We start from the raw sequence: 22,978 nt of genomic DNA on the forward strand, positions 1-22,978 counted from the left end.
TTTAAATTTGCATTTAAATTTATTGAATTTTATTGCATGCAAATTATACAGCACTAAATGTGATTTAATTTTTTTACAATGCAAATTCATTTCACCTATGTGCATGTACATATGTGTGTGTGAATGCATGCACATACAATACGGAGGAGGAGTCCGGGGAGATTGTTAGTGGAAGGAGTGGGGACCGAGGAACACAAGAGTGAAGAGGTGACAGTGAGAAGGAGGATGAAGTTGGCCTCCTGGTCATGCCTGAGGGACACAGTTACATACACGAAAGGAACCAGAAGTTGAAAGAACAATGCTTCTTGAAACTACTTCGGTCCCTTCTTTTAAAAGGAAAACACAGAAAGAAGAAAAAACACAAAACACACAAAAATGCAAGCTTTTTCCTCCTGAACCCTTTCCCCATCCTCTGTCCACCAAGGCCTCAGCAGCCACCAGCAGACACAGGGGAGCAGAACAAGGATGACACAAACAGGAAAATCAAGCAGGCTGGTAACAAGTTGGGGAGCAGATTCTGGACTTTATTTCTTCAGTTTAGGCAGCAGGATACAGCAGTGTGAACTGTGGAGGAACTGGGTGTGTGCTTTGCGTTCCCAGGGAAGCCATGGATATGCAGAAGAAAGTCTCTGAACGCCATTAAGGAGAAAGATTTGGGGTTTCCTGACACCAGGCCAGAGGGATTCTCCAGGCAAGACTTCAAGCTTTTGCTGGAACCTCTCAGCTATTCAGGCAGAATCGGAAGGAAGAGGAAGTCAAGGTCCACTTCAGCAACAGCCTCCAGAATGCTGGCCGCTGCCCGCTCCACAACAGCTGGATCCCCCTGAGGGCTGGCTGCAGCAGTCAGAGCTCTGGGGTCTGTGGCAGTGGGACCTGCGGCGCCTGTGGTGGCTCAGGCAGCAGCCACCTCCCCCAGAGCTGCAGCAGCCCCCAGAGCTGGAGCCACAGCAGCCCCCAGAGCTGGAGCCACAGCAGCCCCCAGAGCTGACACTGCAGCAGGAAGAGACTGGAGGGCACTTAGGGGGGCACTTTGGGGGACACTTAGGGGCGGGGCACTTGGGAGTGCACTTGGGGGTGCACTTGGGAGGGGGCTGGCACTGCTGCTGGCTCTGCTGGCAGGACATCTCGGCAGTAGGTACTTAGGAGCTGAGGGAGAGTCAGACAGAAAATCAGACCTAGGCAGAGGTCACCCCTGCCCCTCTGACAGTCTTAGCATGACTTATACTTATAGAAACATCATGTCCAGTAGTTTCACTTCCAATACTTTCCCCAAATTCTCTCATCATCTCTTTGCAAGCTCTGGATACCCTTGTATGTTATCCGTTACACAAAATAGTAAATTAAGACCAAACAATATTACAAAATGCATTTGACAGTCTAAAGTGTTGTAAGTGAATGAATAAATTATTCCAAATATGTCTTCACATCCTGAACTTAAATGATTTATAGGTCATTTGGGAAAATTATTTCTTAAAGACAAAAAATAGTCACTACCTTTTGTAACTTGCAAGGTAGTTTTACTCTGTAAGATCCATACTACGAAAGATCTTGGATATTCCTGGCTCAGTAAACTCACTTTGCTGAAGCAGAGACAGACAAACCCATAAATTCCTGCAGCCCTGGAATTTGAATCCTGGCCTCTTGATCTCAGGCTGGAGCTCAGACTTCCTCAGCTCACCACTTGCTAAAGCTGATGGGCTGGCATGGTGGGTCTCAGGCTTGGTGTGTCCTAATCAACCTGAGAAGTTTGTGAACGAATCCCAGACCCATAAAAATGTCAGTTCCATAAGCCCAAAGGAGCCTCTGGTCCCCTGTCCATGGCTCCAGCTCTTCCCTGCAGACAGGGACAAGGTTGTATTTTCAGAGGTGGGCTCCCTTCCTGTGGCCTATCAGAGTGCCCCAGGTCTCTGCGCTTCAAGGTTTCCCATCCTGAGGGGCCTGCTCCACCCTAGAGCAGTGTTTTCGGAGCCCAAAGGCACAGCCAGCCCGTTCTTCTTTCTGTCCCAGTTATTACCAGTCTCCTCCCTGTCCCCTATTCCATCAGTCTTCTCAAGAAAACTCCCCACCTCTAACAACATGGCCTCCAGCCGCGGAGGCCCTGCCCACCACCCCTCCTACCCTGATCTGAGCATCCCTCTGTGGAAGCCCCTGCTCCTGTTCCCAGAGGACACATACCAAAGTCACAGGCAGCACAGGGTCCTTCAGCACCTCAGGATGTGAGTGAATGGGGTGCTCTGGCCCTGAGCCCTTTTATCCCAGCCTGAGTTTCTGCCTCCTGTGGTGAGACAGGGCCTGGGCATGAGAGGACTCGCCTCCTGATACCCACGTGGGTCCTGTGATGGGTGGTGACTGGCAGCTCCTCACCTGTCTCCCTCCCCATGTTGAGGGCAGCTGCTGCTGAATAGGAGTAGGGCTGCTTAAAAAAAAAAAGGGTGAGGACAATTTATACATGACTTTCTGCCCCATTCTTCCTGGTAAATCCCAGCCTTGACTGCTTTTTAGTTCTAGTTTTTGCACATTGGCTCCCAATTCCTTTGTTCCTTCTTGTTGCTCGTGGAACTCATTGGCTCTTGGCAGCTGAGTTCGGACTGTAATTTAGAGATTCTTTCACATATTCCCACTTAAGTCTAGGTAATCCTCCCAGGCTACCAGGGGTCAGCTAACTTCTGTCTGCAGCCCAAATCTGCCTGCTTCCTGATTTGGATAGCCTGCGAAGTTTTTATGTGTTTAAATTGTCGAGAAAAGAAAGCAAAAAAGGAAAATGTTTTACAACATATAAAAATTATATTAAATTCAAATTTCACGCTCCATAAAGTTTTATTTCTCTGACTCAGATAATGAGCCACATTCTTTATTTTACTGATTGTGTCTGTGGTTCTTTTCACACTACAATGGAGAGCTGAGTAACTGGGATAGAGATGCTATGGTTCCCAAAGCCTAAAATATTTATTCTCTTACAGCTTGTAAAAAAAAAAGAAAAGAAAAGAAAAGAAATGCTGACCTGATACATTCCATTATATTTAAGAGCTTGCAGTCAGACAGGCTAGAAAACTGTCCTGGTTCTGCCATCTAATGTCTGTCTGTACTTGTGAAAATTACTTTACTTGACTCCTTTTTAGTTTGTTGTTCTTGTTTGTTCCTCAGTTTAAAAGTACAGATAGTGATACAGATATCTCTAAGGGTATTGTGCCAGCCAGTAAAATAATATAAGGAAAGAGTCTGGTAGAAGGTCCATGAGATGACAGACCCTTAAAAAATGTGATGCCTACATATGCATCAATAAAGGAATAGGTATCATTTTGAAGTCATAGCTGCTTTCCAAGATGGAGGGGTTGGGGTGTAAATCTGGGATTTGGGATTGTTCGGTTTTTTGATTGTTTCCTTTTTTAATGTTTAAGACCGCTTCCTTTGCTCTGCTAAGTATATTGATGTATTTGACTATGAAGTAGGAATGACTGTGAGTGTGAATAGGGAAGGCATTTGTGTGGAGTAGGAGAACTCCAGAACTCTGTATCGTTCCACATGGAGTGAAAAATCCCGGAGTTTCCAAGGACCCTATGTCAGGAAGGAGGGAAAGGCACACATGGGGAGATGGAAGGGGAAAGGGGGACTGGGGGGAAAGCCAGGACTTAGGTGCAGGACACTGTCCACCACATGGTAGGAGAGCCTCTAGGAGCTTTTCACCTCAGCAGCTCCCTCCTCCTAGGTTTCCCCGTATTGTCTCTGCTTGAAAAGTGTTTTCTTTCCCTCTACTCTCAGTAGATGAAGGGAAAGCGCAGGAGTTCCTATCTGGTTCAAGTCTGTATACAACAATATGGTGAGCTTTTCCAACATAAAACTAATTCATGAATTAGAAGAAGGCGCACTACAGCCAGAACAAACATATGAGGAAAAGCCCTCTCTTTCCTGTCAGTGGTAGAAACACTGGGGGAGCATCTAAAATTCTCCAGAGCCTGGAACAATATAATACATTAGTGATATCTAGGTCATAAGCAGAAGAGTGAAGCTAGTTCACAAGTAGTTGCAAAATATAAATACGTTTGTCATATGTATTAGGATATCCAAATAATATATACACTAAATGTGTGTGTTTATACAAACATACACACATCATATATTTTATAATGACTCTGTGTGTGCGTATTTTCTTAGCTGTTTCTCTGCCTCTCGCCTTCTTGGTTTCTCTCTCTAGCTCTTCTTCATTAGAACTGTTCTAGAAATAATTGCCTGTGACCTTAATAGAGTGACTAAACATCCCAGTTTGCCAGCAACAGTTTGGGATTATGCCTTTTGTCTCAACATATATTATCACAAACCTTCTTTTTCATCTTGAATGTGTGCCAGTTTGGATGAAAATGTAAATAGTCATGCTACCATTGAACAAGTCTTCTCAAAGGCTTTTGCTGATTCATGATAAAGCCAAAACTCTTACCCTTCGCGTTCAAGGACCTGTGTGATGTGACCTTATTCTGTTTCTACAAGTTTTTATTTGCTTTGCTTTGCTTTTTATTGTTTTTTTCCTTTTGAGACAAGGTACTGCTCTGTCACGCAGACTGGAGTGCCATGGTACAAATCAGGGGTCACTACAGCTTCAAACTTTTGCTAGGACTGCAGGCACACACCATCATGGCCCAGGTAATTTTTAATTGTTTTGTAAAGTTGGAGTCTCATTATGTTGGCCAAGGTGTTCTTGAACTCCTGGACTCAAGTGGTCCTCCTGCCTCAGCCTCCCAAAGTGCTAGAATTACAAGCGTGAGCCACTATGCCCGGCTGACTGCTTTGCTTTTTTAGAGAAGAAATCCTCTTCAGCTGACTTGGCCAGTTAACTCTACTTTGAACAAACTACTCCTTGCCTTAATGTGTTTTGCTTTATGTGACATATCTCTGAAATGAGATTGAATATTTTGGCTGGATGTGATGTTTGTATCTTTTATCAGCACTTAGAGCAAGGATATGCATGTAATCATTTCATCAGCATTTCATAGCACCTGAGAGCTTGCAAATAGCTTTTCCATCTGACTGGAGATCATCCCATGTGGGATTGGCCCTAAGACATGCACAACGATAAGTGCTTGTCATATCCCTCAGATGCCTCTGTATTATTCAAGGATGATGTCTGTACTTAGGTTGTCCCAAAGGGCTTTGTTATTGAAGGAGAGGTCAGGGTATTGATTCCTTGGCTTACTCAGGAAGTACTACTCATATGTCCAGCTCACTGATTCCTGGTATGGTGGGGCTGACATGCCACTGAGCCATGCCTCTGTCTCCAGGAAGGGCAGCGCCCAACAACAATTACTCTGACTTGGGTTTGGTGATAAATCAGCAGCGTGGTTGTAGTATCATGAGGACTCATTGCTAAGCCTTGGCTATTAGATTTAAACTGGCTGGATATCATCTCAATGGAAGAAACATTTCCTGATAAGTGATTGGCTTTCTGGGGTTATCTTTTCATGAAAGGTATCTGCCTCTTGTAATCTCAGGAGATGACAGGACACATGGCTGAGATCCACAGGAAGTAATTCCAACTGTATGGACTTCACTCTGTTCCCTGGACCCTACAGCCCTTTCCAGAGAAGGATCTTGTACATTAGCAGTTTTTGATTTGTTCCCCCTTTTTTCCCCCCAAAACCTTTATTTTGTTTTGTAAATTCCTTTTAATGCACACTTAGATGAAGACATTTATGTTTTCTAATTTGTTGATAAAAAATTATTTTGAGTGAAAAAGGGAAAAGGAAATATAAAAGAAAAACAAGTGCATTTTTAAAACTTAGAAATCTACATAGCAAATAACATCACAAATAAGACAGAAAGAAAAGTAATCGGTTGGAGGAAATTGCAATACATTTGCTAAGAATATAGAAAAACAGTCCTTACAATTTAATTGGAAAAATGCAAGTATGCCAATACAAAGAACAATCAAAGGCCATGAACAGGCAACACACATACTAGAAAAGAAACACAAATGGGAAAAACATGTTAAAAATATGTTCAATGTTGCCGGGCATGGTGGTTCATGCCTGTAATCCCAGCACTTTGGAAGGCCATAGAGGGTGGAGTTCAAGACCAGCCTGGCCAACATGGTGAAATCCGTCTCCACCGAAAATACAAAAAATTAGCCAAGCGTGGTGGCAGCACCTATAATTCCAGCTATTTGGGAGGCTGAGGCAGGAGAATCGCTTGAACCCAGGAGGCAGAGGTTGCAGTAAGCCATGATCAGGCCACTGCACTCCAGCCTGGGCGACAGAGAGAGACTCTGTCGCAAAAAAAAAAAAAAAAAAAAAAAAAAAAAAAAAAAAAAATTCCATGTGACTAATAATCAAAAAATGACAAATAACAAAAGGAAATATTTTGGGTTTTTCTGATGTAGGTTGTCTATCCAGTTTATTCATATCAGACTGGCAAAGATTACCTAATAAAAACTCAGTGTTGGGGAGCATTTGTGGAATCGAGCACTCATGCTTTATTAGTGTGAAAATAAATTGCCATATTCTTCATTACAATGTGATGATCATTTAACACACACTTGATGGTGTGTAAATGAATTAAAAAGTAAAATGAACATACTCTTTTACAATGTTTGAACATCTAGAATTTCACCTAAGGAAATAAGGGAATGAAGGAAAGAATATATGCATAAGAATGTTCACAGTAGCAAATTAGAAATAATAGGAGTTCTGTAAGATTTCAGAATACAAGACCAATATTCTTATATCTCTGAAAATAATGGAAGATAAAAAATTTAAAGATGCGACTTTAAACAGAAAAATGCATGTTTTATAATAATATGTATATTTTTAATGAACTACATACTTAGGAAAAAGGATCACATGACAACAATGAGAAACTGTTTCACACTCATCACTGGACAATTATATAAACATCTAATATCACACAGTGTTGCCAGTATGTGAAGCCACAGGCATTCTCACACTGATGGAGGGAGTGTGAGCTGGAGATCAATGTGACAGCATATTGTAAAGTTAAAGATGAGCCTATCCACAATTCAATTGTGTGATCCCTCAGCACATATCCTAGAGAGACGTGCCTAGGCATGGATGACAGAGAATTTTAAATAGTGGAATCTTTTAGATTTGCAAGATAATTAGAAACAACATAAATATTCCTTAAAAAGAGATTGCTTAAATATGTAGTAGTGTGGTTGTAAGGTGAAATGTTGCATAGCAGTACGAAATGCACACAGCTAAGCCAATTAATAGGAATATCTCACAAATGATTCTGTGATAGGAAAGCAAGTTTGCATAAGATTTCATCAAGTGTATAATGTTTGAGTTGAAAATATGCAAACTAGACTGCATATTTTAAGGAAATGTATAATGTAATAGAAATTTAAAGAAATACATAGGAATACTGAACTCCAAACTCAGGCTATTCCTCTGGAGGGCAGGGAGAAGATAGGCATCAAATGTATACAACTGTTTACCTCTTTGTCGGGTGATATGTAAGGAATTATTTATTAAACAAGTATTTATACTTTTTAAATATCAATTTCTCATAACAATTACAGATATTTTAACTAAAACTTTAAATAAGAACTTTTAAATTTTAACTTTTATTTCAATAATTTAATTTGAAATTTAATTTAAAATTCTAACTTTAAAATGTATATATATAAATTGTATGCATGCCCTTTTAATTATTAAAAAAAAAGTGAAACATTTTGTCTTTTTCTGATGTAGGGTGTCTATTCAATTTATTTATTTATATCAAATTGGCAAAAATTGAGTGCCTAACAAAAAATGTATTATATTTTATTATATGAAAATTCGGAAATAGTACTCATTGAAAATCTTTCAATAAAATCAAATCTATGTGTGCGGGAATCTTTTTTCTGTTTGCTCACTAGTATGTCTCAACTATCTAAATAAACTCCTAGAATATTGTATGCTCTTAGTAAACATTTATTGAATATTTTATTTACAGTGTTATGGCTTTCTAGTTTGTTTCTTTCATATGATTTTGGATGTACTGAAAATTCTATTTTGATGGTATTAGATCTATCAAAATTTGTCACTAACATTTGTTACGTTTCTTTTGTGCATAAAAACATTTTTCCACTGTGAGTTCTACTTTGTGATTCAATTTTAAAAATTAGCTCCTTAATCCTCCTGAAACTTGTTTTGTTAAAGAATATAATTTCTTTTTTTCTCCAGTTCAACTTACTAAATAAGCCATCCTTTCTCCATTGATCTATATGCTAACATATTTTAAATTCTTTTCACACAAAAGTGTCTCCTGGCTATTTATGGTACTCCATTTCCTCCCATCATATGTGTTCAAGATGAAGATATTTTCTTTGCACTTGTGTGTTTTATTGTGCAAAAAATCATAAGGTCTTCAAAACAGCCCCTTTCATCACTCTGAGACCCGTGGAGATGAGGAGTTTTCCTGAGTTTCTGTGAAGCTAGGGAGGGAAAGGGGAATTCTCAAAGGACTGTGATGGGGCCATCTCCTTAGGATCCTGAACAGTGTCTGTCTTTCTGGGAAAGGTCCACAACACAGCCCAACAGATACCACCCTAGGAGTCCACTCTCTGGCTATCTGTCATGCATTCGCTGAGCAGAGGAGGGAGATGGTGCTGGCATAGATAACTGTGGCAAATATCTTGAATAAATACTTGCATCTAATTCTCTGTGCCTGAATTTCTGACTTTTAAACTGAGGCTAAAAATAGACCTGCTTCATAGAAATTTCAAAGATTAAATAGTATACTGTGAGCACACAGTGCCTGGTGTATTGAAATTGCTCAGTCACTGATGCTTCTTATAATATTACCCATTCATCAGAACACAGAACGATAGAGAGTAAGAGATGTTCTTCAGGGAATGAGCAGATGGGAGTCAGCAAGGTGGCTGAGAAGGTTGTCTTTTCTCTAGCAGCCCAGGATGGTGGCACTCCTCGGCCACTGGTCTGAGTATCTAAAGTGGGAGGAAGTGCTCAGAGAGGGCTTTCTGGATCTTCTCATGCTGCTTGGACTGTGTCACCATCCTGGTCTCAAACTGAGTGGGAATTGTGGAGCATTTGTACGCATGAACAGGAGGGTCTTGTTAAAGTAAATTAAAATGGACACCAGACCTGAAGAGTCCCTGGACAGACAAAGCCAGTTAGGCCTCATAAATGACCTCAACTTTGCTTGATCTCCAAACATAAGGGAAACGTAACTTAGGTTATTTCTTGTAAATGCCTGTATTAAAGAAAAATGATACTTCAAACCAACCAATCAGAAGCCACCAGAGCTACCTTATAATTATGCAACTAGGGACTTTCAGCAGAATAGACTGAGTAAGAAAATGGTGTAACAACAACCAATCGAATATTTTCTTCACTTTACTTTTGTGTTTGCTTTATAAAAACTTTCCCCTTGTGTTCTCTTGACAGAGCCCTCAAACCACTTTTGGGGTTCATGAATTGCTGTTTGCTCAAATAAACTCTTTAAGATTGTATTATACCTCAGTTTACCTTTTAGCAGTCCCCACAGGTGGAAAGCAGAGAAGAAATGAAGTCCAGCCCCACTCCTTGATACTGGTTTCTGGACTCATCAGAGAGCCAAAGAAGAAGGGAAGACTTACAGGGACCCTGCAGAAAACTGATGTCTTTAAATTTAAGGAGCTCCTGACCTTGAAGCATCTGTGAGTCCCTGTCTAAATAGCTCTGGTCCTTGGAGCTTGGAAAAAGGAGGAAAGAGATTAAAATGTTGTCAGTTTTAGTGGGAGTACTGTGAGATGTCTGCTCCTCCCTGGAGGAAGCCTTCTCAAGTTAAAGCACAGGTTCCCCTGCCTTAGGGAGCCACAGGACAAGGACAGAAGCCCAGCCCTTCTCCTCAGAAATCCCCAAGGATGGTGTAATAACCATATCCCCTGAACTCAGAAAGTCCTTACCCAAGGCCTATATGCTGACTGTGCCTATGGAGTATCCCTGATCCCAATGCAGAGAGGCCTGGTAATACAGGGGTTGCAATTCATAGGGATTCAAACTGCCTTTTCTTCAGGGACTCCATGCCAGATGGGGAAAGAGGAAGCACATCTGGGTGGTTCCAGGAGGAAAGGACACAAGAAGTCATGATAGGAGAGAGGATGGCCTGAGAATACTAATATTGAAGGACTGTAGTGTTAAAATAGTGTGAAAGTAGAGGAAATATGAGGGAAGCTTCCTGGAAATGGAGGAAGCTGACTGACATTCATCCAGGATCCAAACCTCAGGACAATCAGAAGGACTTCTAGAAGCACAGAGGCAGGGTGTCTTTCTTTCACAGAGTTGGACATTGCTTCCAAGCTCTTGACACCTGGGATGAACATTGGTGTGTGTGTGTGTGTGTGTGTGTGTGTGTGTTCGGGTGTGTGTGTGTTTGCGTGTGTGTGTCTATAATTTATGACTCCATTTGTATAGGCAGTGGCAAGAACAGAAACTCTTTGAAGTTCATTTGCAGAAGTGAGCTCAGGGGTTTATTTGTACTAGAGCAGTCTGCATTTTTAAAGTACAAGCTACATGGAATCATTTTGCTATGGTTGCTGAAGGAAGAGCATGGTAAAATTCTTTGGGAGAATAGATGGGGGGAGAGTGAGGGTATCAGGAAGAAGGAGGGTGACAGCTGAGTAGGATAATATCTGTCTTCCTTAATAACCAGGGTTATTATGTCATCATCGCTCCACTTCGGTCCTCCCTTCCACATCTGGCCTTGTGATGGAGGGTTGGGACTGCCAACCCTATTTCTCTTTGCCGGCTGTTTCCTGGAGTCTCTGCCAGCAGGGGGAGCTAGAGAGAACTTAGAGACTGACAGCTACAAGGACCAGGCTTCCTTAGATTCCCTTAGAATTCTCCAAGTCACCCCAATATTACTTCTCACCCCAGCAGGAGCAATTTATCCCAGTAGCAACAGTGGTTCCAGTGTGCAGTTTCTCCCACTCACAAAACCAACCTTGTTGGGTTATCATGGAGACAGACCCTAGGACCAGCACCAGCTTGTGCCCCTCCTCAGAAGCCTGAGTCCAGACACGTAGGGCCCCTCCTCTGAGCTCAGGGACCCCGGCACTCTTGAGAAGGGCCCCTTTCCTAGAGGCCTGAGTTTCAATTCATGGGAAACTGCTCCAAGTTTCTAAGTTTTGATAATTTCAAGACACTCCCTTTCCCTGCCATTGGTAGCATGGTGGCAATGGCAGTTACTGCCTCCACGAACTCCTTTTGTCCTCTATTGGTCTTGTCAGTTCTCTGATGCCAAGTAAGCAATTCTTTATATAAACTTCTGTCTGTTAAAGTAAATCTCATAATTCTCTTTCCTGACTTGACCCTGGCTGAGGCACTGAGCGGCGGGGATCAGCTCTGGCGAGGACCAGGAGTTGAAGGAGTCAAGCAAGCTATGCTGCTTCAAGGCCCAGATAACCGGATGATGGAGCTGAGATCAGGCATGCTTATCTCTCTCGGCACATTTACAGGCAAGAGTAACGCAGTCTAGAAAAAGATGATGAGCACATTATTTGTTTTATTGTTTCATGCACAATGGAGATTGCCAAGGAAATCAGGGGAATGAGGTAAGGTCTTCTATTTGGTGTTTCCAGGCCAGGTGCACAGATGGAATCAGAGGCTGGAAGATGAATTTTTGTGAGAGGGCAGATTTCTGCATTCTAGGTCAGAGGAATCTTCCAGGACAGAGTTTGAAGTCCTTACTAAAATGTCCCAGCAACACAGCCAGGCCCAAGGAAGATGAAGTTGCACCTCTCATGCCTCTAAATCTGCTCTTCTAGGCACAAGGTCCACTTCAGCAGCAGCCTCCAGAGTGCTGGCCACTGCCCCCTCCGCAGCAGCTGGAGCCCGCTGAGGGCTGGCTGCAGCAGTCGGAGCGCTGGGGTCTGTGGCAGTGGGACCTGCGGCGCCTGTGGTGGCTCAGACAGCAGCCACCACCCCCAGAGCTGCAGCAGCCCCCAGAGCTGGAGCCACAGCAGCCCCCAGAGCTGGGGCCACAGCAGCCTCCGGAGCTGACACTGCAGCAGGAAGAGACTGGAGGGCACTTAGGGGGGCACTTTGGGGGGCATTTAGGGGCGGGGCACTTGGGAGGGCACTTGGGAGGGGGCTGGCACTGCTGCTGGCTCTGCTGGCAGGACATCTCGGTGGTGGGTGTTCAGGAGCTGAAGGAGAGTCAGACAGCAAGTTAGACAGAGGCAGAGGCCACCCCAGTCTATTCTTGTCCTTTCTGCATTATTTCTAGACCCTTCATTTTGAAAGCCTTGTATCAAACATAGAAAAATTACCTCTAATGTTTTTATCACTCTCAGTGTTTACCAAGTGCTTTCATTCATGGATTCTCACTTCAAACCTTATTTGAGATGTTGTCCTGCAATATATAATCTCCAAATATGTAAATAAAGTTTCTGCTCATTAAAAGCTCCTAAGTGTGGGAGAGAAGGCCAGGAAATAAATTGGCTCCAGGCCAACATTCATTCTATCACATCACCAAGAATTCTAAAAATGTTCAATGTTGGGACCAGTTTAGAGGTGAAAAATCTCTTTAAGGAAAAATCAAAAGGAATTTCTATTGGAAGAACTGATGTATTTCGGTTTGCAGAAATAGAGAAAACTATAACCGCAAAGGACGTTGGAGTCCATTTGTTCCAACAGACTCAATATATAAATAAAGAAACTGAAGCCAAAAGAGGTAACTTCACTGGCCCAAAGTTATTCACTAGCATGTCACATTTGTTCCTGGGTCCCGTGGTTGCCATCCTGGGCTCTGCCCTTTAGCACCTGCTGCCTCCCCAGGCCTGTCCCCAGGCGCTGTCACATGCCTTCTAAACTTCAGTGTGGACTCAGTTTTCCACTACAGATCTTCCTGTTGGCATCTAACAAGATCCACAGGTGTCTCTGATCCTTTCTTCCTCTAAGTAGCAATGTCCTCAGCATATCTTTTCTACAAATAAGTATGTCTGTATTTCCAAAATTATATTCCCCCTATGCGACCCACTCCAGCGTAATCTAGTGGCCAATGTGTTTATTCTCTAAAACCACAGAAACACACTGAGCAACTGAAAACAATTTGGTTCCTCTAAATCTGTGTCATACAGCCCTCCAGATCTTACCAGTTCTTCTTAAACTCTCTCACTCCACCCCACCCCTCTACCTCCTCTTTCCAATTTTCTTCCCCTGCCCCATTCCTTGCCAATCACAATTCCAGGCCCCTGAGGCCCTGACTAGACTCTACTAGACTCTACTCCTGCCTTGGTCTGAGTATCCATCCCCTCCCTCCCTGGCCTGAGCATTCCTCTGTGGAAGCCCCTGCTCCTTTTCCCAGGGCACACTTACCAAGATTACAGGCAGCACAGGGTTCTTCAGCACCACAGGAGGTGAGTGGATGAGATGCTCTGGCCCTGAGCCCTTTTATTCTGCCCTGGGGTGCTGCCTCCAGCTGTGAGACAGGGCCTGGGCATGAGAGGACCTGCCTCCTGACACCCACATAAGTCTTGTGACGAGTGGTGACTGGCAGTTCTGCACACACCTTCCTTCATGGGTGTTCAGGGGAGCTGCTCTCAGCTAGGAAAGAGCTTGGTGGAAATGGGGGCTTGTGGTGGGTGAAAATGAACATCATGGTTCCTGGAGTCCTCAGTGGCCTATATCCTATGAAGATGGCTCTTCACAGTCTTGTAGTCACGCTTATGAATTCTGCACAAACAACCCCTTTTTCCTTCCATCCTAGATACTAATTTTCCATCTAGACCTTTGGCTCCAGATAGCTTGGTTAAGAATCCACAAGACTGCATTGTGGGGTTTGTCTGTGCACACATGCGCATGTGTGTGCTTCATAGTAGTTGAGAAAAGAGGCCTTGGAGACCCTGGCCAAGTACTCAATATTTTTGGTCATTGGCTTTCTGATATTTTAAATACAGATAATAAGAGAAATATCTTTTTTGCAGGATTTACAAATTAATTAAGATGGCAAAGGGGAAGTAGCTGAGATAGTATGTGGCATGCGGTTATAATCAGGAAATGGATGGATAGATAGATAGACAGATAGATAGATAGATAGACAGAGACAGACAGACACAAAGAAAAATAGAGGGAAACCTGAGGTTTTAATGGACATTGGGAATTTTTAAAGCCACAGGTGCCTTTTAAGTTAGGTGGCTCTTATTAAAACTAAAGGTCATTTGTTTTTTCTCCCACATGCCTCAGTGAATTGGGCTTTCTGAAGGTAGATCCAGAGTGGGTATAAGAAAAGAGGACTAAAGAGATGTATATTGCCCTAAATTACAGCATAAAAGAATTTGCAGTTTCCTGAGGAGAATCTGAAGGGATGAGGTAAAATAAAGATGGGAAGAGTGGAGAGAAGAGAACAGCCAATGAGGTGGCTTTAAACTGTGACTTGGAGTGGTGTAGCTGGTATAGACAAGAATAGACATAGTCAATATTTAATTTGAAAGTATTGGCTTTGTTGCAATATACATTTCCTGGGTTTCATTTTCCAGTTTCCCATGCTCAAAATTAACCAAATGCAAAATATAAAAGTGATAAACCAATATTTGAAAAATAAATGTGGTCAAAATTATATATAATATCAAAGAATTATTGGATGTTTTTAGCAGATCATAAGTTGCAGAAGAACAGATTGGTGAACTTGAAGAAATTGTTCAAACCGAACTGAAGAAAGGGAAAAATATTGAAAAAATGAACAGGTGATCACTGACCTGTTGAATAATATCAAACATTCTGGCACCCATGTATTTAGAGTTTCAGGAAGAGAGAATAAATAGAATGGGGGAGGAAATATCTTTTTAAATAATGGTCAAAAACTTTCCAAAAGTGATAAAAATTATTAACCTATAGGGCCAAGAAATTAATAAATCCCAAGCAGGATAAATACATAATAAGCCAATAAATTGTACTATAGGTCCAGAAAGAGGATACCATTTAGTCTTGGAAGACTGGTGGAAGAGAGAGGGATTCTGAGGGAGGGTGTCTAGGACAAGTTTGTTAAGGGTATCTGATAGGATACAGGCTTTAAGGGGTAGTGAGGTTTAGATAGCTTAGAGAGATGGAGGTGGTAGGGAGTAGGGAGGTATGTGGAGAAGAAGTGAGGGGTATGACAATATGTACAGGGCAGGAGAGGTCTTTTGTGGTTGAAATGCAGGGCATGTGATAGAGAATAAGGCACAAAGTGCAGCTAAAAGAAAGACTGGGTTCAGCCTGTAGAAAGTACAGGGCAGGAGGGGCAGGTGGTCTTTTGTGGTTGGAATGCAGGGCATTTGGTAGAGAACCAGGCACAAAGTGCAGCTAAAAGAAAGACTGGGTTCAGCCTGTGGAAAGTCCATTGTCAGGGCAAGTCACTGGCCTGTCTGTATTGAGTGTTCACCAGAAATCCATCTCCTGAAGGCTTTAGTTTAATTTTATTTTTTTACTTACAGGTTTATTGTTTTAGAATGGGAAGAATGATCACATCAGTGCTGGATTCTAATATGGAAGAGGACTTTTAGGCAGACCCTGTGAGAGAGGGTGACATGGTTTGGCTGTGTCCCCACCCAAATCACATCTTGAATTGTAGTTCCCAGAATCCCCACATGTCATGGGAGAGACTCATGTGAGGTAATTGAATCATGAGGTTGGTTACCCCCATGCTGCTTTTCTCATGATGGTGAGTTCTCAAGAGATGTGATGGTTTCATAAGGGGTTTTTCACCCTTTGCTCAGTACTTCTTGCTGCCACCATGTGAAGAAGGATGTGTTTCCTCCCCCTTCCACCATGATGGTAAGTTTCCTGAGGCCTCTCCAGCCATGTTGAACTGTGAGTTAATTAAACCTCCTTCCTTTATAAATTACCCAGTCTTGGGTACATCTTTATCAGCAGCGTGAACACAGAGGGCAACAGCAGTAGAAAATGAAATAAGAAAATACCATTGATGATACTTGCCAAATATTACTACATATCCACACTCTCACAGTCACAATTTCCAATTCTGGCACCCCTAAAAACTGACTTTTTGTCTGATTGTTGACAATATTCATATGGTGGCAAAAAAAAAAAAAAAAAAAAAAACCTGACCTGAACAGACAGTGAGCTCACTTCACTGTAAATATTCTTATGTTCTGTTGTAAAAATATAAATGTCCTCCCCAAGGGGAAGGATCTGTGAAGCCTTAGGGATAACAGGTGGTCCTGGACTGCCCACCCTCACCTTGCCTGCCTAACATGTGTTCAAGTCCTTGGTTCTAATTCCATGGTATTGAGACTGAATATGGCCAATTTTGAAGCACACTTGTAGTGTTACTAATGAATTCGATTCACTGTATTGCCCTCCTTAAAAAAAAAAAAAGTTCTAAATTTCAAAACACATCTGTTGCCAAGGATCTAGGATGAGTCATTGGAGGAACAAATAAATCTAGCATTTTTCAGGAGTAACAATCTATCTCTAATAATCACCACTTTGTTTAAGAGAACCTTGTATCAGTCTGTCTCCCAAATTCTCAGACTTAAACAAGCCTCAGATTCTCCCCATTTTTAACTGACACCCCAAGATTTTCCCCACTCATAATCATATCACCAGCCCTAATTCATAATGTGCTCCTATACGTGTTTTTCTTTCTGTTTTTTCTTTTTTTTTTTTTTTTTTTTTTTTTTTTTTACTTATTCTCAACTAGTCTCCTGTATTCAGTGGGCATCCAGAAGAGCATCTGTAGGCCTGCTCTTGAAGCCCTCCCAAGGGCCCTTGTGCATTTTTGTCTTTTTCTCCTTCTACCCATTAATCCCATTGACTAATCATCAATACAAATAATTCCTCTTTGTGTTAAAATGGCCTGTGTTACACTTTTCCAGGACAATAGAATTTCCTGCTTATATTTTTCAAGGTGCCACTAGCACTGCATGGCAACTAAGTAGGAAGATTAGAAAGTGAGTGTTCTGAGCTCTTGGACAAGTTTGCCAAATAATGATGATAATTACTGGCACAGGTAATCTACTCACAATTGCCATAATAGCCAGGGTAAACTACTCTTCCATAATCAGCATGCAGATCCCTTGGGGAAAAATAAAAACCTTCTGTATATCCTTAAAGTTGTAATTGCTTGCGTGTATTTGCATGTATTCCTGCCTTACAGACAATTTTTATTTTTCATGAATGGGAGGTTCTTGGGATGGAGGCAAGGGGAAGATGTGATTCACTGTTGGCTTGGGATGGCCTTGAGTACAAAGCTTAAGACTTTCCTCCAATTCAGTGGTTCTCAATGGGGTGAGGTTGGGGATGGCCTGACTACCACACCCCAAAAGAGGGCATTGGACAATCTGGATAAGTGTTTGATCATCACAGCTGCTGTCATCTAATTGGTAGAAGCCACGGATACTGCTAAGCACCCTTCAAATCACAGAAAGGAAGAATTATGTTGTCCAAATCGTCGGTAGTGCTGAGGATGAGAAACCCTACTCTGGTACAAGAGGATGAAGACTATACTCACTGGAGACACCTCCTGGATTTCTCACTGAACAAAACAAACCTCTGAAGAATGCTGATGAAATGCTGTGGAAATGACTGATGAATTAACTTATTGTTCAATCCGGATTTCACATTCAGGCCAGGTCAAGGAAGGACACCTTTCAGTGACTAAGGACCCAATCCCAATTCGAGCCTAAATAGTATTTCTGATTGACTGCAAAGCCTCCCCTTTCTGGTATTTCCTCTCCCTCTGGTTGAACTAAGAAGCCGTGCTGATGGCACACTGGCTGAGTGGCATCAATATACTGATGACCCTCTGTGATGGCTGCTGACGTTGCTGTGCTTAACCCCACCCTCACCCTGGCATCTGGGCTTCCTTCCCCCAGATCTTATACTTCCTCTAGACTCAGTGTTTTGCTTAAGGCATTTTTCCAATTCACCCCATCCCTGTCCTCTCTGCTATTCCATATCCCACCACTGCTTCAATTCCTCCTCCTTGAAGCTTCCTGCTTGCCCCTGCTGACCACGTGCATCCCTACGTGTGCGTCCCTGCGGCTCATTCAGTCTGCTCCTGCCTGGGCTTGACTAACCCTTGTGGCCCACCTCCTTCTTCAAACAGGCCGTTCTCCAAGCCAATCATCCCCCTTTTCTCAAGGTGAATATTTCACTGCCAAAAGCAAATATATTTTTAGTGTTTTATGATATACTGAATATTTTAAATAGCTTATCTCATTTAATCCTCAGTGTGATCCAGACAGGTGGACTTATTTTCAGCCACATTTTATAGATGGGGGAACTGAGTGCCAGAAAAATTGCCTAAGTCACGACTTCTCAGCTAATGAGTGGTAGAACTGTGTTCAAACCCTCCTCTCATGATGCCTCTTCCATGCCCTTTCCATTGCTGAGTGTTTAGGCCCCACAGCCTTTCAGCCCCTTCTTCCATACATCTAGCTCAGTACTCCTCCACTTCTTATATGGTCTGGGATGCCTGCCCAGGTCATCCTCATAGCTATATATGTTCTTACTTACAGATTAGTTGTATGTTTTGATTTATTATATAATTTTTAAAAATATGCCCAATATTTATTTGTTTTTCTCTGCTAGACTTTGACCTTGAGAACGAGGGTCTTTGTTTTGTTCGCTGATCTCTCCCAATCATCCAAAATACCATCTGGCACATAATAAATATTCAATTAACAATGACTAAATATTTGTTGAATGCATGGAAGAACAATATGTTTCATTTCCAAACAGTTCTGACTGTTACTTTTTCTTTATTTCTAGCTAGAATCTTCTTACAGTTTCCATGCATTGCATCTGAGCTCTTTGTTTTATCAAAAAGGCTGATTCTTTTTCTAAATGAAAGCACTATAAATAATGCAGGATGGAAGCATGCTAGTCCTTTCAAAATGCAGTGTTACTCTTCCTTCCACAGGGAGGTAGATCAAGTTTTGAAGCAAGATTAACCTAGGCTTGAATTCCATCACTATCAGGTCTTAGATGTGTGACCAGATAAGCTAGTTAACCTCTCTAGATTTTGTGTCTTCTAATGTCTGCAAAATGGAGTGAATGCTATCACCTTTCCAAGTTGTGAGCATGAGGAAGGATTTCCCACCTCAGACGGTGGTTGGTACCTAGTAGTTCACCATCTTCCAGCCCCCCACACTTGACCTGAGCTGACCACAGTGCTCAGGTGTGCACATATCTGTCCAGGCAGAATGACGCCATCACACAGAGCTATTCAGAACAAGAGTTCATTGCCATTTGGCACAATCTCACTCTTGGTCCACACTAAGATTCTAATCAACCAAAATTTCTTCATGTGTGCAACTGTGCATATACCCACTCAGCTTCTACAGGTATGGCTAACCATTAATGTACGTTAAAACTTAATGTTTACCTTAATGACATTTTATTTTGTCAAATTAAATTCATTATTCTTACCCATGTTAAATCAGAATTTTACTCTTCAATTCTCCTTCACGACTTGAAGTAACCTGAAATTTAAGCCAGTTTCTTTTCAAGTTTCTCTCCAAGGTGTTAATAAAAAGTTCATTACAACAGGGCTGAGTATGGAGTCCTGGGACCAGCATAAAACTTCCATATAGTGTTAGGAACCAGGAAGGATATTTAACTAATGAGGACCTACTCCTCATCGGGCCGTCTGTCACTAAGTCAATGACGCTGATAGCATGCCTGCTGTTATCTCTGAGAAGGGAGAAGACTCCCCTCTCTCCTCCATCATCAGCTAACTGCCACTCATTTGTCTCATCTCTGGCTTGTAGTTGCCTCCTTTAGGCCCTGGACTTGCTAAACTGCCCCATCTGTGGGTTTCCATAGTACTCTGAGTTTCCCATATTGAAGCTTTTAACATATTATTGTCTGCATTGCTCACTAGTGTATCTCCAGGATCAATACCAGTTCCTGGAAGATAGCAGAGCCTCAATAAATATTTGTCAAGTGAATGGATGTGTTGATGCAAGTTCATAAGTGGTTTCCTCCCTCCCTGATGGGCATGCACTAGAGAATAGAGGAAAGGTGTGGATCTAGCTCAGGGTTCCTATGATAAGATGTGATGGGTAGATTTGGCACAGCTTGGGTTATTCCTAGGCCTCTAGATAGGTCTAGCTTAGCCTTCCAGAACAGGAAGTGCCATCTTTTGGAGGAATGAGCTGGATGGTCTCCGGCAATGAGAAGCACATAGATCATCAGGCATCACCCCGTCTTCCTGACTAGTCTCAGGCATAGGCATGTGGATCCTCTTGATTTTATTCATGCCATGCCAGAATTCATGCCATGCCAGAATTCAGATGATTCCAGAATTCATGCTGTCTACCTATGAATTCTAATATGAACGGCTGAGCTATTCTCTGATGCATAACAGTTGTATTTGTTTATGCACTACAGGCTGTTATAATGTGTAGGACAAGCTGCGGGATGTGGAATTTCTTTCTCTTAAGGTCCAGGTAATGCCCGGGTAGAGGAGAGATATACTATAGCTAGGCCCCCATCTCCCATATGTCTGTAACATGTGCCAGATCCCCTCATTCTGGGTGCTTTTGGTGGCAGTGAAATTGGGGATTTAACTGTGAAAAAGGAAGAGATTCCTTCATCTTAAGGTGCTTCTAGACCAAGGGGTGGATAATTTGTGTCCCCACATGGACAATTATATAAAACCTCCTACAAGAAACCAGTTAACAGTCAGCTCTGTCTTCACCACCACTGCCACATCCTACTCATGCTGGGCCAGATGTGTACAAATTTCAACCCTCCTCTTAGGTATTGAGTAAGCTCACACACCTGGGTATTCATTAGAGAAATGGTTTTCACTTCTGATTGATCAGAATAATTCTCAAATGCAGGTCCCCGATTTTCATTCTGAAAGTTCAAGCTAAGTAGTTCTAGGATGTATCCTGGGATTCTGTGTCGTTAAGTGAGTATCCCAGGTAATTTCCCTCTAGCATACTGCCTTCCACAAAAAGGAATTTTAGATAACCCACCTGGTCTGGAAGGAACTTCTGAGGACATCTTTCATTCTATAGTGAAGATTCCACAGTGGAAAGCTTAGAAAGAGGAAAAAGACACAGAATTGCAGAAGAATGTAAACAGGATTCCAAAGTGAGAAGCATGATATTCAGGCCCAGTCTCTCTCATGTTCTCCCCCTCTCTGGGAGCCGAGCCCCGGTTCTGAGGCAGCATGGCTGGATGTCAGGCATGGACGTCTGGACTGATCACTGCCTCACACTTTGTGACTTGGCCAATTCATGGGCAGTTCTGAGCAACACAGTTCACCAGACTCTGGTACAGAAGCTACACAACCTGTATGCTGCCTAATATCCGTGTAGGATTTGAAGAGGAGCCTCTTTGGTTGGTTTTCGAGTACATTGAAAGGTCTTATAAATGGTCTCTTTTGCTCTCTTGGGTCTTCAGCCTTGGTTCTGGAGTCACTTTAAGTTTTGTTCAAGTGGTTGACACAAAAGGAAAGGTCAGAAAGCCAAGATGCCTGTCATCGGTGAAATGATGGATGGTGGAGAGTAGAAGAGATGACAGGGATCATCAAAGCTGTTGCTGAAGGACTTAGGATATCCTAAAGCATATTCTGAGGCCACAGCTCCTGTTGCCAAATGCATTTTAAAAGCTCCAAGCTTTTAAAGCAGACAGTTAGACACACAGACACATAGACACACAAAAAGAAACATGAAAAACAGACACACATCCCTGTGTGCCTTTTTCCTCTGAGGTGTTTGTCTCTGGCTGTAGAAATGTTCTGGGAGCTGGCTCCTACATAGCCCTGGGCAGTGGAGAACACCAAGCCATTGGGGGTTTCTTGGCTCTGCTCCAGGCTGGCCCAACCAAAGACCCCTCTATTCTACTATCATTCTGGGAACCAGAATCTATCCCCAGAGGATGGTGCAGACCACAGAGCATTGCTCATTCAATAAAGATCCTGGATGGGGACCTGTCGCCCAGACCTAGGGGAGGTCAGGACTTCTTAGAAGTGACCACCACCTTGGCACAGCCAGTTATGTGTTTCTTCAATATTTTGCAGGCGTGAGTGGTCGGCCCCCAAGCATCCCCAGGCAAGGGGTTCCTTGTCTAGCAGTTTGTTTTCGAGGACATGGGAGAGATCTAACAAGAATCCCTTCCCAAACTGGAGCTTCCAAGCCTCTCCCTACCTGCCCTCCTCACTCCCACCCAGAGGCCTGGGTGATGGAAACCTGGAGATGCTCTGTGGGGCCAAATTCAGGCCCTGCCAAGCCCCTGGGGGACGTGCCACACAGCAAATTCAATTCTAGAGCAGCCTGGATTTTAAGGGAGGAGGCGGATGTGGAACTAAATAACCTATTCGGTGACTGAGAGAACTCCAAGATTGTGTTGGGAAAATAATTGGGTTAAAACTGGAAAGATCTTTGGAAGAGGCAGGGACTATGACTAAGATCCAAGGTGCCATGTGTGGTATTAAAGAGTGCAGACTGGGAGTCACGAGTGGCCGTATGGCTTGGGCAAGCGCTTAAACCCTGAGTGCTTAGGTTTTTAATTCTGCAAAAGAGCAAAATAATAATGCCTGCCTGACTGAATATTATGGGAATTAGAGGATGGATAGATATGTAGATACGTGTCTGTATACACACACACAGATATACACATACTATATATGTATATTAATATTCTATCTGCATATGGCATTTCACCAAACCAGTGATGACCAAATGTTCCTGGGCATCAGCAACACCAGGAGAGCTTGTTGAAACACCGCTTGCTGGGCCTTGCTCTCAGAATCTTTACTTCATTAGGTCTGGGGTGATGCATTTCATTTGCATTGCAAACAAGGTCCTAGGTGTTGCCAATGCTGCTGGTTCAGGTACCATATTTTGAAGACCAGTATACTAGGTTGTGCACTGACAGTAAACAAGGTTATGTCTATCTCTCTAACCAGGGCCATCCTAGCAGATGAGCAATAAATATTGCCCAATAAATACATGAATGAATGGATTTCACATGAAGGGCCTCAGTTTTCCTTTATATGACACAGGGTTCTACTAGTTGATTTCTGAGGT

At 42.6% G+C, this 22,978-nt stretch overlaps 2 protein-coding genes across 2 annotated transcripts; both read right to left on the reverse strand.

Moving 5' to 3' along the window:
• Positions 1-2,226, reverse strand: LOC102133077 (late cornified envelope protein 1C). Its single transcript, XM_005541817.3, has 2 exons — positions 2,176-2,226; positions 1-1,146 (listed from the first exon to the last, which is right to left on the reverse strand). Exon 2 carries the CDS (start codon positions 1,122-1,124, stop codon positions 768-770), a length of 357 nt encoding a protein of 118 aa, XP_005541874.3. The 5' UTR covers positions 1,125-1,146; positions 2,176-2,226; the 3' UTR covers positions 1-767.
• A 9,247-nt stretch (positions 2,227-11,473) lies between these two features.
• On the reverse strand, positions 11,474-13,358 carry LOC102133455 (late cornified envelope protein 1C-like). The gene is made up of 2 exons (XM_005541818.4): positions 13,308-13,358; positions 11,474-12,136 (listed from the first exon to the last, which is right to left on the reverse strand). The coding sequence occupies exon 2, from the start codon at positions 12,112-12,114 to the stop codon at positions 11,770-11,772; it is 345 nt and encodes a 114-aa protein (XP_005541875.2). The 5' UTR covers positions 12,115-12,136; positions 13,308-13,358; the 3' UTR covers positions 11,474-11,769.
• Between the last annotated feature and the right edge of the window lie 9,620 nt (positions 13,359-22,978).

The sequence above is a fragment of the Macaca fascicularis genome, chromosome 1, assembly GCF_037993035.2.
Source record: "Macaca fascicularis isolate 582-1 chromosome 1, T2T-MFA8v1.1".
NCBI classification, from domain to species: domain Eukaryota; kingdom Metazoa; phylum Chordata; class Mammalia; order Primates; family Cercopithecidae; genus Macaca; species Macaca fascicularis.

Bases quoted from the DNA above. Each gene is read 5' to 3' on its own strand.
- LOC102133077 (XM_005541817.3), bottom strand. From the start codon at position 1,124: ATGTCCTGCCAGCAGAGCCAGCAGCAGTGCCAGCCCCCTCCCAAGTGC.
- LOC102133455 (XM_005541818.4), bottom strand. From the start codon at position 12,114: ATGTCCTGCCAGCAGAGCCAGCAGCAGTGCCAGCCCCCTCCCAAGTGC.